At 42.8% G+C, this 14,711-nt stretch overlaps 1 protein-coding gene across 1 annotated transcript in view; it reads left to right on the top strand.

Moving 5' to 3' along the window:
• Nucleotides 1-222: 222 nt before the first annotated feature.
• Nucleotides 223-14,711, top strand: part of TTC17 (tetratricopeptide repeat domain 17) — a 51,151-nt gene continuing 36,662 nt past the window's right edge. The window contains exons 1-6 of the mRNA XM_048948303.1: nucleotides 223-319; nucleotides 532-651; nucleotides 755-1,008; nucleotides 11,423-11,512; nucleotides 13,206-13,375; nucleotides 14,280-14,391. Of these exons, the coding sequence (XP_048804260.1) occupies nucleotides 223-319; nucleotides 532-651; nucleotides 755-1,008; nucleotides 11,423-11,512; nucleotides 13,206-13,375; nucleotides 14,280-14,391 (843 nt within the window). The remainder of the gene's footprint in view (nucleotides 320-531; nucleotides 652-754; nucleotides 1,009-11,422; nucleotides 11,513-13,205; nucleotides 13,376-14,279; nucleotides 14,392-14,711) is intronic.

Raw genomic sequence — 14,711 nt, forward strand, 5'->3', positions numbered from 1 at the left:
ATGCTGGCTTAGTAGCAGGGTGCTGTGCTACATTTTGGTTTAGGGACTTAGTCATCAGATTGCCAAAGATATATCGGGCCGTTTGTCATTAAGGAATATTTATCAAGACTGTATGAGCTGCTTCAGTGTGAGTAATTCAACTTAAATGCAAAGTCTTGCACAGGCATTTAAATATTCAACACAAGTTGCATGTCTCACAGATCCATTATATTTTATTTGGGAATGTATTGTGAAAAGGAGACGTCACATTCACATAATATTCTAGATGTTGGCAATGCAATAAAATATGTTGGTGTCTTGACAGCAACAGCAGCTTGGAGTAACGGCCTGATTTATTTGGTGAGGAGTGCAGCGTGCCTCGTGTGAAAACCTGGGCAACTGTAAGTAGCACAGCTGCGGGACTGTATTCTCCATCTGCCCTTAAGGAACGCAAACCCTTGTGTTAGCCAACTGCTCCATCAGCATTTGTAAGCTTTTTCCTTAATTGTAGGTGCTGGCCGTGTGTTACAGGCACGTTTTTCTGTTTGGCAGGCCGAGGAAGGCTGGTGTTCTGGAGGAGCACAACTGCTCGCAACTCGGCTACAACGGAAGGAAAATTGAACGTGGAAATCCTGCTTGGACCTGGGACAGCGTGGCTGCAGCTGAGCCGGTGTAACTCGTGGTGAACGTGGGTGCCGTCAGCTGGAGAAATGAGAAGTAACTCAAAAGTATTGGAAGTAACGTCGGACCACCCCCGGACGGCCCCCTCGAGAAGCGCGGCCCCGCCCCCCCTCCCGGAGCCCACCTCCCAAAATGGCGGAGCGAGCGTTTCCGGTTCCGGGTGGTGCGGGCAGGCCGGGATTGGGGAAGATGGCGGCGGCAGCGGCGTCCGGGTGGGGCGGGCTGGGGCGGGCGTGGGTCTTCTCTGGCTGGGCGCTGGGCTTGTGCTCGTTGCTGGCCTCGGGGACGCGACCCGCCGCCGCCACCACGCACTGGGTGGTCACGGAGGACGGGAAGATCCAGCAGCAGGTGAGGCTGGGAGCGGGGGGCGGCCGGGAGCCGCGGCGGTGGGGGAGCTCCTGCCCGCGCCGCCCTTCGTCGCAGCCTGAGCCCCTCCCGGCCTCACCGCGGCGGGGCGAGCAGCGGGAGCTCTCGGGCCGGCAGCTGCCCTACTGCCCTTTGCCGCGCGGCCGTTTCCAGCCGCCGAGCCCCGTTAGCTCTGGGAGCGGCTCTTTGGACGCGATCGGTGCGGTTGGGCTTGTGAATGAGTGTGCGATTTCTCGTTCCACCGCCCCGCCCCGCCCGCTTTTCGCTTCTTCTGGAAGCAGAACGTTGAAGTGGCACCGTGGCAGCTGGATGCAGGGGTGTACTCTGGCCTCCTTCAGTTCTTGTGGGAGTACTCGGCGTGCCTTATTTTGGTGCTGGGCCGTGCCTCACGCACGCTGAGAATGTTTGGGTTTCATGTTGGAGTTCTGTCATACAGGCTGTGATCTCTTGTTCATCTGTTGCAGTGTCAGATGTGCTTTGGTTGTAAACGTCACTGCCGCGGCTGTCCTTGGCTGGAGTGGGAGGCAGTCATTGCAGAAACCTATGCCTCCATCATTTTTTTATCAACAGTAGAACAGCGTGGAGCAATGAGAGTCTGTTAGCATTGCTCTTCTTCTGAGAGGCTTTTGCTCGGCTCTCCTGTGTGCATCTGTAGTGCTGAGGCAGGAGGAGCAAACTGCCTGGAGGAGGCCCTGCTGCCTACATCAGCCTAGGCAGTGCCTCATGGGCTGCCTGCATGGATCCCAGCGCTCTAACCTCACTTAATCACATGCTAATGAATGACAGCACTCAGTGTTATTTCTCCTCCTTTTCCCACTTATGTGAGTGGGGAAATGATGAAAGTAAATGTTAATGGACTGGAAGCATCCGTGTGCGTGTATATTAATTGTATATTATCAATTCTGGGTGAAGTGTTGATTTTGATTATTGCATGAAAAGCAGCTGTGACTTGAAAAAATCTAATTAGCTAAAATGACTGGCAAATCTAATCAGCTAAATCCAGCACCGCTTTTAAGAAGTGTCTTTTTATGATGTTGCATAAATGATGGATGCATTTAGAAGCTTCTATTGAACCACTGCTCTGCTGTAAGTTATTTAATTGCATTAGTCTTGTAACTAGTAGCATTCTCATGTTCCTTTTGTAAACTACTTGAAAACTGAGTTGACGTGATAAAATAACGTCTGTAGAACAAGTTAACTTTTTGGTTTTTTAACCTGTGCCATCAGAATGAATTCACCCACTACCAGTAAGGAAACCCAAATTATAAATACAGTATACTTGAGATATGAGAAGCTGGGTTCCTCAGTAGCTGGGATGCAGCGCTTTTTCATGAAGTGGTGCTTATTCTTCAGTGAGTTATTTGTAATAGGATGTACTTCAGCATCTGTTAGCTTTTTCTCTCTGGCTCTTCAAAAAGTGGACCTGATCTTTGTGTCTGTTGCTATCGCCACCCCTGCAGAGTACCTCGCACCTTCACTTTTTCCATTTATTTGTGTGCTGGAAAATGAGAGATGTGGACGTTTTTCTAGAGTGAGCTTATATTTTAAGTGTGTATGTGTGTGCATACATACATATACACAGATATAAATACATATTTTTCTGCTATGTGTGTATGTGTATTGCTGCTAAATGTTGAATCACGATAGATGACCTCTTCATTCATTGGTAAGGGGGTGATTTGTAACAGATTTATTATCACTTCTTTGATAGAAGCATAGTATTCCAAAATAACTGAGTTCTTAAGACGAATACACAAGTACTTTTAACAGAACTTAAAATTTCCCTTCAAAGCATTCTTTTAAATCTTTCATTTATCTTTCATTAAGTTGATATTTTTGTAAGAATTTATTTTTACTACTACAGTTAGCAATTCAGTCATCCTTTCTGGGGCTTTCCTCTGTGTTCTTGCAGATCCTTGGCTGTGCAGTTTCTTGTGTCTCTCTGCAGTGTCCAACATTTCAGCGTATGGGCAGCAGTACCCATCGTCATACCAGTTTTTCTGCCAGGTTTAATAAAACTGTTGGGGTTTTTTTGCAGAAAAAAATATCATCACATCAGGATTCTCTGTATTACGCCAGTCTTTTCCTTTGAACTTTGAAATAATGGTTTGCTGTGATATTTCCTGCTGTGTGCATGACAGTCCATGTTTGGATTTTGAAGGACCTTATCTACTATATGACAGCGTGTAAGTGAGGACTCACATTTGGAACAAGCTTCATGTGCTTCTGATTTGAGTACAAAAACATAAAGAGAATCACAGGGCAATGCTGCCTTCCCCACAGCTCAGAGCAGTGGCAGCTAGATCAGTTCACAAGTTCACACAGTGCTTGGCTGTGTCTGTGGATGGAGATTCAAGGACACCTGCTCCAGGGCTCAGCTCTTTCAGAGTGTTGTTATGGTTTTTTTTTCTTTGCTCATTAGAATTTCCTGTCCATCAGCTTTGGCTGATTCCTCTGATTATGGCACCACAAAAAGCATCTGGCTTAGTCTTCTCTGCGCCTTCTTATGAGGAAGCTGGAGGCAGCAGCGGTGTCTCCCTTTGGCTGGCTCCTTGAAGCTGAGCCTGATTTTCATCCTTTCCACATGGGTTTTGCAGGGCTTGTTCAGGTGTGTCAGTGTATGGTACCATGCCATGAAAGCTGGTGAACTCTCACAACTGCTTCACTTTCCTTGGCCTGCTGACTCCAGTCTGCAGCCCAGCATGCAGCTGACCTTCTTTGCTGCACAAGCATGTGCTGCTGACTCATCATAAATTTTTCCCCTAGCAGAACCCACATGTCCGTTTCTGCAATGCCATTTCTATTTGGTCAGCCCCAGCTCTTCCTGGTGCAGGGGCTGTCCCACCCTGGGTGCTGTGTTTGCTTTTGCCTTCTCTAATCTGCACAGTGACTTCTCCAGCTGCGTTGCTTCCAGCCTTTCCCACTGCTGTGCCACCCGTGTTTGCAGAGGGCGCCCAGCTTGCTGAGGTTTGGTTGTTCCCCATTTATGAAGACATTAAACAGTGCTGGCCCCAGGATTAATCCCCAAGGGACACTGCTGGTGACTGGCCACCACTGGACTTTGCACTGCTGAGCACAGCAGACTCACACTGGAAGTGCCCAATGCTGTCCGGTGACAAACAGTTGTGGCATCAATTAGTATTTCTGTTGTTAGGTTTAGTAGGAGTGTTAGCTTTCTCAGAGTGTGAAATGCATTAAATTGTTGCCTTTTTGGGAGCAGAGAGAGTTTAATTTTCACTTGGACTAGTTATCTGAATGAAGCCCAAATAATTAAGCTGAAGTGATAGTCAAATCCAGGCATTCATGTTGTGGGTGGTTCGCTAGCTGTGGAAATCCAGAGAAGCACCAATGAAAAGAGATTCCCTGCAGCCTTGAGTTTGCTGCGGTGAATTGCATTCCCCTTGTTACCAAAGAACACTGTGGCTCGTGAGTGGAAAGGCTGCAGATCCTGACCTGAGACAATCTGAATCTGAGGGAATAACTTATACTATTACCTTAAAATCTCCATTAAGTGTTTTCTCACAATACAGCAAGTATGTAAGCCTTTAATATGAGACTGTGTTCAAGTGTGAATGATGTTCCTATAAGATAGTTAACAGTCTGACTGTTAGTTAACAATCTGACTGACTGATAGTTAACAACCCTGACTGCCTTCTGGAGCTCCTGGAGCTATAACAACCAGGCAGGTGGCAGAGCTATGACATACCCAACAGTTTGCAATGTATCAGCAAGATCCCATGCAATAAATGGGAGTGTTTGCTAAGTAGGCACTGCTGTTCCAGTGAGCATTTCTGAATGATAAAGCAAGTTAATTCTCGGCAGTGAGACAAGAGAATGTTACATGCACTAAGCCATCAAGTGAAAGCCATCAAGCTCTGTCTTTTGCTCTAGGAGCTGTTTTCAGGTCAAATACATCATTCGCACTCAGATCCTGTTCTTTTTTTCGTCTGAGTCCTTCAGTTGTGTGTTCCTGGAGAGCTGGGGGCAGACCATTTACTGAGATGATATCTACACAGTGTACGTGTTTATAAACCTTTTCATTTCACAACTTCCAGTATAAAGTTCAGACTGATATATAACCTGTTTTAGGTTGTGCTTGTCTGATAGTAGGAAGGCTGGCTACCCTACTGAAATACAGGTGTCCTTCCAGATAACGGAGAAACGTGGCACAAGGAGGATGGATTAAATACAATGCTGTAAGCAGTTCCAGCAGTCAGTTGCAGCTCTGTTGGTGCAGACTGGCTGCTGCCGTGTACCAGTAACTGAGCTGAGGTGGATACTTGTAGATACTATGTTTGGGCTTGGTGGAGACAGCTGCAGCCCAGCATGTTGTGGGGGGGAAGAACTGCCCTCATGTTAGTTCTGAGCTCCTAGGCAGGTGGTTCAAGTCAGGGCTGAGGAAATATTGCCAGGAGTAGAGCCTCTGGCAAGGCCTCTGAGTTGGCAGAATGTCATTTTGCTTTTGATGTGCTGCTGTAGATTTTGAAGTTTGTTAAGAGATGAACTGGAGACCATCATGGAAGTACAAGGCTTTGGTCTGTCCGGTGCTGAGAGTAAAGCTCTTCAGTAGGAACAGCACCTGAATTCCACATAGAGCAGCATTGTGTTCGTTTCTACTTAGTTCATGAAGGGAAGCATTACCCAACAGTTCTTGCTGTGGAGACAGGTTTGAACATGAGTGTGTCCTAAGCTGTGGCATGACAAGATGGCTCATGGGTGGCTGCAAGGCCTACAAGCTGTAAACCCAGCTGCTACTGCTTGGCTATGGACTGATGGCACAGCCCGGGGCTGGAGCCCAAGTTGTGTCCAGGTGTATGCTCAGAGCAGAGAAAAAGCAGCCTCCAAAGCCAGGGAAGCAAAAATCTAGTGCAGACAAATGAAAGGTATTTGCTGTTTCCAAGAACATTTTATGTGATACATTAAGCAGTTGCTCAGTCTCATCTTGAAAATGATGGGTGGGTCTTTGCTCTTCTATTTCTCTTAAGGTTCTTTTACTTGACCACACAACCTTTTTCTTGACTGAATCTCTTATCCTACTGAGTCTGTTGTGTGCTAAACAAAATCAATTCCTCTTTCTTATGGAGGTTTGTAGTGTAGCTTAGTCTGTAGATTTTCATGTTTGAAGTGCTACACATAAAATTTCTCTACTCCCTGTAGCTCCACTCTTCTTAACGATACCCATATGACTGATGCTGCTTTTTAACATACTACAGCTGTAACTTTTTAAGTAGCTGAATATTTATTATTTTTTAAAAATCAGCACCATTTTTTCTATGTGAATCTTTGTGACATCCATTGGAACCTTCTAACACTCCCTGATCATCATTTAGGTAAGCCACAGAGTCTGTCTTCCAATTTAGTAGCTTGTCTTGTCTTGAAACTCACACAGAAATTTCTGCAGCTTTTTTGGAAATACCATGGTTGTATCACACTATGTAGAGCATCTCCTGTTGGCAGGAATATAACAAAAGGCAAGTGTCAGTTTTTGAGATCCTTCTCTCCTCCTTGAGGCCGCAAGGAGTTCTAGTCTTTGAGTGGGAATTGCTTTTATTTTGCAAGTAAAGTGACAAAAGGTTCAATATTTATGGTCTGTATGACAAGGAACCCATTTTGCTGCATACCATAGGTGAACGCAGTGCCTTTTCCAGCTTCTTCCTCTCATCATCTGCTTTCTGCCTATCATGGCTTTTAGGGTGTGCTCATCTGTTCTGATTTTGGTGCTCCTATGTCTCAATTAACAGTGGGATTTCTGCATTATTTTTAAGAAGAAAAGAAAAATATTACCTAAAAACAGTTGATTGAGGCATTAATCTACCCTTCATCTAAAAAAAAATAAAAATTACCTCCTGGTATAATGTAACTGGACTGTAAGGAAAAAAAAAATGTTCTGGAACAGTTGGGAAACCTTACAAGCCCAAGTGTTCAGAGGCTTTGATACGTGCAGGTAATGTAGGAGGTTTTCCAGAGCTTGAGAGATTGACTCAACTCCTGTGTTTTTTTGTTGCGCAGATTCGGTGTGTCTTGCCGAATCAGGTTCTGGGTGTGCGTTGTGACAGTGAATAAACCTGAACTGTGCTTTATAGAGAAACTTTCACCTTTGGGCAAAGATGAACAGCGAACACTTATTTTAGAAGTGGTTTCCTGGCAGGATTTCTGCAGCGTAGCTGTAGCACTCATTAGAGTTCCAAGGAAGGCTTTTCAGCGCTATTTTTTCCCTGTTTACTATGCTTGACTCAAAGTCAGATTCTAGCATTTCAAGCAGTTTGTCTTCAATGTCACCATTTCCAGAGGAGAAGTAAATGAGCACAGAGCTCTGCCAGCAGCCAGGTTAAAAATAAATAATTGGATGGAGCATCTCTTCTGGCGCAGGAGTCCCTGCTAACCTGAGGCATTCTGCAAGTTGGCTTCCACTGCTTTTCCGCCTGAAAGAGCATTCTGGGGAGCTTTGCAGGGGATGAACTAAATGTCAGTAACCACCTGTGGTTTTGCTCTTTGTCATGATGGGATGAGAGGGCACATAAGGTGCAGGCGTTGAAGGAGTGAAGGATCTGTAGCACTGGCAGGCCGCTGTCCATATTGCATAAAAGCATGGTATAAAAGCTAACATTTCCAGTGCCATTTGAATGAATGGTAACATCCTCAGCTCGTCAGGTCCCGATAGTGTTCTTGGCTGGATCTGAGAGTGGAAGGCTGTGTGGTCAGGGCAGCTCCTGAGCCATACTTCTATAGGGTGAATGGGCAGCGATGTGCAACCTGAGGCCAGCTTGGGCTGGTAACCAATGGAGTGGTCCTCTTAAATTACTTCTTAGCTGAACTGAGTTAGCTTTCTCACAGTTGAGCTGGAAGACTACAGATAGTAACAAAAGGGAGGATTCCTCCACCCAGCACGGGTGATTTTTTTGGATTCACCTAAGCAAGTCAGGGAACAGCGCTTCAAATTCTGTGACGTTCTTAAGCATGAGCACCATCATCCTCCAGGCTGATGCCTGGTGAGGACCAGGCCATTGCTATTTTTCTGATTGGTAGGCAGGGTCTCTCTTGTAGTTTTCCATTAAAAACCTGCTTTTCTTTGTGTTACACAGTGTTCCTCTGTAGATCTGGATGCTTTGTGTTTCCTCAGTTAAAAACTGAAGAAAAGTATTGATACATAAAATCATAGAATCACGAGATTGGAAAGGACCTGCAAGATCATATAGTATAACTGTCAATTGCATACAATTCCATACATTGCACTAAATCTGTTTTATGAGCTAACAAGATGATTTGAGCACTTGTATATGCTGGAGTTTCCTTTGCAAACCTGATATTGTCTGATGTTGCTGCTTAATTTTTTCCCATTCAGGTTGTTCTTCAAAAATGATTGGATCCAAATGGAGTTTTATTTCTGGGAGCCAATAGCGAGTCTCTGATAATTTCTTACAATGGAAATCTTGACATTTCGTTGTCAAAAATGGTGAAATATAAATGCAAGGTTAGGTGGACTACTGAGGTTTTGGTTTCAGAGCTCTTTGTTCTGACGCTACATTGGGCTTAAGAAAATAATAGCTGCTAACATTATTTCCTAGTAATTTTCTACTAGGTTGAAATCTTTTGCTATCATTAGAAGGTCCTCATTTGCAGGTGACAAACTGAGGTCAGATCTGGAAGCAAAAACCTGAAGATTGAATAAAAACTTACTGAGTGCTGCTTAAGCTGCTAAACTTGATAGCATTTCCTGGTGGATGACGTAACTTTTGAGTGAGTTCAAGGACGTTGCTGTTTGGATGCTTTTGTTGCTTTTGTTTCTGCTGCCAGGTATCATTTGGTAGGAATGTGGAACCACTCATAGTTGTGGCACCTGTCAGTGCTTTTCTGTCAACCTGTGCATGCATGGCTGGTACTGTACCACCCCAAACTCCCACACCCTAATCTCAGAACTAACTCTGATAGGATTGTTTTGTCAAAAATTGAAAGGAAGCCATTTCTCTATATCATTCTCCTTCTGAACGAATGATCACCTGAGATCATTCAGCTTTCTTAATGAGGTTTTTAAATGGTGATGTCTGTGTAACCTTTTGCAAACAATCACTCCCCAGGTACAGTTAGTCACTGAAGGGAGAGCTCGTTGTTACCTTTGCTCTCAGCAACTGTAAAGTATCATGAAAGCAGCCTTCTGTAGGCATTAACAATCCTCCTATTTTGGAATGTGGAGTTAAACTTAAACGTTAAGGTGTAACTTCATTTTCTTTGCAGAGCCATGCTACATTTTTTTGGATGTACCACGACAGTTCCTCTAGCAAATGAGCTACGAACTAGTTCTTCAGTCATCACAGAAACTCAGTTTTATGAGCAACCTGCTCAAAGTGAGGTGGAGCCCATAGGAGGAAGTAAGAAATACAGCTGTAGGCAAAGTTCTGTGGAGTTTAGTAATTCAGCTGATGGTGGTGTTGATTTTTTTCAATACAATATTTTCTATGCTTCTGGGATCATTGTGGATAATCTATCGCCCTTTGGCAACAGTGAAATCCATACTTTACAGGTTCATAGTGTAAAATCTAACTGGTATCAATTATTACATCATCTGATGGTATAAGCATTAATTCACCAGGGAATAAGATGAGGCATGAGTATCTGGGCTGTGTAGATAGCCGCCCTTCAAAATGTCTGCTTGCTAAGGGGAGCAGTTCAGCTTTTCATTTGAAGAGGAATTGAGCAAAAAGTAACATTGTGTAGATTATTGTTTTATTTTTGAGGTAGAGGGAACACAGGCAAATGCTTGTCTTTGCCTAGGAGATACGAGTCCTTGCTTACTAAGGGGGTTTGTAAAGAGGTAGACATAACAGTTAGAAGTTGAGGGAGAGTAGTTCTGAGCTTCTTACTTGACTTGTAGCCAACAGAATCTGGCTCAAGGCTTGATCTGTTGAGAGGTCACTTTAAAGTGAGCTGGCAGTTTGCTGCTGTCCTGCTGGATCTGCACTTCTCTGCAGTAAGAGAGTTCCAGAAACATGCCCAAATTGTTTGGAAAGGTGGAAAAAAAAAAAAGGGAGAGCTCAGAGGTTCTGCTGCACATGTGTTTGTGGTAGGCTTTTCCATCCAATTTCAGATAGACTACATAAAGGCAACAAAAAGCAACCACTTTTGGCACAGAATGTTCCTATTATTTCAACAAATTAAAAAAAATAGGAACAGATTATGGCAGGAAGTGGTGGGCAGCCCTTGTAGGGGAGGTATCAGTGCTAACACAGGCGTTGCGTATGTCTTTATGCAGTAGCTGGTTCCATTTTCTGAAAACTTGAATGGAAGCTGAACAGATCCACAGATACCTTTCTGTGGATTATCTGTCTTAGCAGCTTGAGGTACAATCCTATGAAAGGGAATGAACTCATCAACATTCAAAAAAACATGTTAAAAATCTGAATTCTTGCTGTCCTCACCAGCCTTCTTCTGGTCCTGTTATCACATATTCCCATCCATTTCCTTTTGTTCTCATATTCATTCAGTCTTCCTCGAGCTAATTTTAATTTACTAGTTCAGATAAAGCAGCCAACAGCAGATGATGTCCTGTTGAACTAATGAGCTCCAGAGGTGACACAAGGGACTGACTGTCATTGTGGTGACAGAATGGGGGAACCAGGACTGAAAGGCTGTGGTGACACCCACAGAGCATCTTTTCCACTGTTAGGGCTTTCCCCTAGCCTGGGCTTGGCAAGGAGACAGGGCTGGGATATTTCAGCTGCGGAATGAAGAGCTGCATCTTACTGAAGCCATTTAGGGACCAGTGAAAGTCAGCATATAACCTCTCTTGTCTGTGACTTATCCATAATGTCACACTTTATTGAGCTGCCAGTTCCTGTATGTAGCAGTGGAAGCTGTGGCATGGTCTTCTCTAATAGAGTTTTCAATCTTTGATTGCCTTTTGATTTTGTTCATTTATTCCTTAATCCTGAATGCAATAGAACCTTGAAAGACTTAATGCTAGGCCAGCGTGTTAAATTGGTTGTACAGAGGAGTTGACTTGAATCTGAAGTACTTTCTGCCTATTGAGAGTCTTGATGGAGGAGTTTTAAAGCTGTAAGAGAAAATAGATTTTTGCAATTGCTGTTTAAGGTTAGCTAGTACTTCAGCGGTAAGTACTCATAGTGATGTTACTGTGTGAGGGTTTCACTTGCCTCTTGTGCTTAGAACTTGTACTCCTGAATAAACTAGAATAGGTTTGAAAATAAAGCATTGGTTGAATTGGATTTTCAAATCACAATGCAGTTGAACATACAGCTTAAAAATCCAGGTGTATTGTGAATGTTAAGTGAGCAAAAAGCCTCTGAATTAACAAACTGTCGCGGAATGAGCATGGATTCCTATCTTTTAAAATCACTTTCTTTGGGGAATGTCTTACTCAGGCTGTTGAACTGTCTTGCAGGTGGATTCACCAATGAACTTGAGGAACCCACATGATTTGGTAATACTAATGAGACAAGAAACAACAGTTAACTACCTCAAAGAACTGGAGGTAAAGCCACTAACATTTAAGATATACATTTTTCTTGTAATGGTGTTAGTGATAGATGTAGACAAGGAACAAAAGCCATTATCAGCACAACTCCAACAAACGGATAAAGAATTCTTCAGATTTCAGGATTTTTGTGGCTTGGGTTTGTTGAATTGGTTATCATTGTCCTCGGTTGCATCTGCATTTTTGAACTTGAACTTTTATTGTTGGCTACTGTTTTCCAGAACTTTTTATGGAAGTGTTCTCTTAGATTTGTTATAGCAGCTAATGAGAGTACGTCCTGTGGGCAGTGAGAGTACACACACAGGAGGCTGTGAATTTCCTTGTACACCTCTCTGGACTGGTCAGACCATTTTCACTGCTCTGTGTAGGACATGTGAGAGAGCAAGTCACCACTGTTTTATTTAAAGCTCCTTTATTCCAAAGCTTCAGAATGGCTGAGGTTGGCAGAGACTTCTGGGTCCATCTGGTCCAACCCCGAGCCAACCAGAGCAGGTGTCCGGGTGGCTTCTGAATGTCTCCAAGGACGAGACTCCACAGCTTCTCTGGGCAACCTGTGCTCTGTCACATGCACATCACAGAAGTGCTGCCTAATTATTGTTGAAGTGGATTTTGAAAACACTGTTCTGAAAAGAGCTTCAGTGAACTTTGAACTGATAACTTTCATGGGAACTAAAGCTAGTGCTCTCAGACTTTCTTTTGGCCATGCATTCCCTCCTCTTTCTCTTGTGCCAGCTTGCATTTTGTCAGATAAGAGTAACTGGCTAACTAAGAAGTTAAATGAGCACCAGAGATAACCTCAGGCAAATAGAACAGAGATAGAGGAATGGAAAAAAAGCAGGACTGCCCCATATGAGACTACATTCAGCCAGTCTTTCTTATTGAGGTATACTCATCTTTGAGTCATTGGGCATTTTCACTGTGGATGAAAAAAATTACTTTAGGCTGTTCGGGACATGGGTTGCAGGTTTGTAAATGACTAATGCACAATTTGTGCCGTACAAATGATTTTCAGCAAAAATGATTTAAGATTTTGCACAAGATGTCGTCAGTGTAAATATGTTGATTATCGCATGTTAGTGTGTTAGTGTATGGCTTTAATTAAAAATGCAAAATTTCTTCTCATTTAACACATGCAAATCCTGATATTTAATGGATTTTCAGTTTGCAGATCTGGGTGAGAATTAGGTACAAGGTGATGTCCTGGGCAGAGCCTCCACTACTTATAGGAATAAGGTTTCTAGAGTGAAGTGTAGCCCCAAAGGCACACTGTAAGCTGATCTACAGAAATTATTCTCTGCTATTCCTTTTAGTCTGCTGCCTCAGTTATAGTTTACATACTGACTGGTTAAGATTTCATTTGTTTACAGTCTCTTATACTAATTTTATGAGGTTTTGAAGTTTAACAGAAGGGTTCAAATATGACAAAATTGATGTGTTGTTAACTACTACTTCATTTTCTGAATGAGCAACAGTGAATTTGAAATCCTATAGGTTTTCTTTCTAGGTACAGGAGGAAAAATGAAGGCCTGTTTAAGTTGTATTGTCTCTCTTGAAAGTACTCATTTTCTATCTAAAGAGAACTTTTTGCATATCCTTTAAACTGACTTTGATTTAAGAAAAAAATCCACTACTATATGGTTTGCTTTTGTCAATATGAATTTTTCTATTTTCCTTTTTCTATTTCCAACAGAAACAGTTAGTTGCTCAAAAGATTCATATAGAGGAAAATGAGGACAGAGACACGGGCCTGGAACAAAGGCATAATAAAGAAGACCCGGACTGCATTAAAGCAAAGGTGCCCTTGGGGGACCTAGATCTGTACGATGGCACGTACATCACCTTAGAGAGCAAAGATATCCGGTAATGAGGTGTTTTGTATTTTAAGATCTTTACTGAAAGGAAAAAAAAATCTCTTCTTGCAATTAAAAAGAAAAATACTTTCATGAGACTGTTCTTTAGATGACAGTTGTTTTATATGAATGTGAAATAACATTGAAACAACATCTGCCTGTAGTTACAAAAGGGAGGCACTGTCTCCCTCAAACTCGGTCACCTGAGACTTCTCATTGCTTTCCCCAGGCTCCCAGTCAGCGTAGGTCTGTAATGACATGAGCAGACGCTTGCTTGAGTGTTGGGGATTTTTTGAGCTAGCTGTGCTTCTTGTAGTGGGAACTGTCATAAATTTGTATGGAAGACCAAGATGTTGAAGCTCACAGTCAAATTTTTTCCTATGCCTTTAGCAAATAGAGGCTGTATGGGCAGTCTGATATGCAGCTCTGTTTGTATTTTTGCTTCAAAGCTAACTGTTTTTATTTTGTACGTCTGGTTTTTTGAACATGAGGTGGGAAAAGATTATTTTTGTCCTCAGATACCTTCATCTGCACCTGTAACTACCTTTTTTTTTCTTGTTTGATTGTGAAGTTTGGTTTGTGGGGGTGCAGGGCACGTTGAGTTTGCATGCATGGTCATTTGCCTGGCATATAAATCATGAATCATACCACCAACACTAGATTGAAGTGATGCATTTTGGCGACTGTCCAAATGTTGATATCTTCTCTAAAGCAGATATCAATTTATTTATCCTGCTGTGTTGGCATCCTGGAAACTGAAATGTGGGGACGCATCAGAAGTGGTGTAATGTGTGGAAACAGTTTTTATAACAGTAGGTGAAATCAGAATACTGTGTCTGTTAGTTAAAACATTGTATCACTGAAACTGTAAGGTATCTTGATCTGGAGTCCACTGTGTTGTGTTCTGTCCTCAGGCCTGAAGACTATATAGACACAAAGTCTCCAGTGCCTCCAGACCTGCAGCAGCCAGATTGTACAAAAGTTCTTGATCTTCCATACAGCATTCATGCTTTTCAGCACTTACGGGTAAGTGACCAAATGGAAATGTGCTATTTTATTTTTTCTTCTATCTGGAAGAGAAACAGTAAAGTCCTAGGGGCAACTGTGAGTCAAGGCTGAAAGGTAACGCAGTTTTTTGAAGGCTGTCTTCGTCTTCTTTAGAATCACAATTTTACTGTGATTGAAGTACCTGATTATAGGAGAATGCTTCTGTCAGATATACATTTGTATCTTGTTTCTACTGGTCTTATTTTAGAGAATGTTCTTAGGATTTTGTTTTCATAAAATGGCAGTTTTTTATGTATATGTTTAAATGTTTCTATCTTGTGGATTGTTTCAGTTGCAAA

Source organism: Lagopus muta, chromosome 6 (genome assembly GCF_023343835.1).
Source record: "Lagopus muta isolate bLagMut1 chromosome 6, bLagMut1 primary, whole genome shotgun sequence".
NCBI classification, from domain to species: domain Eukaryota; kingdom Metazoa; phylum Chordata; class Aves; order Galliformes; family Phasianidae; genus Lagopus; species Lagopus muta.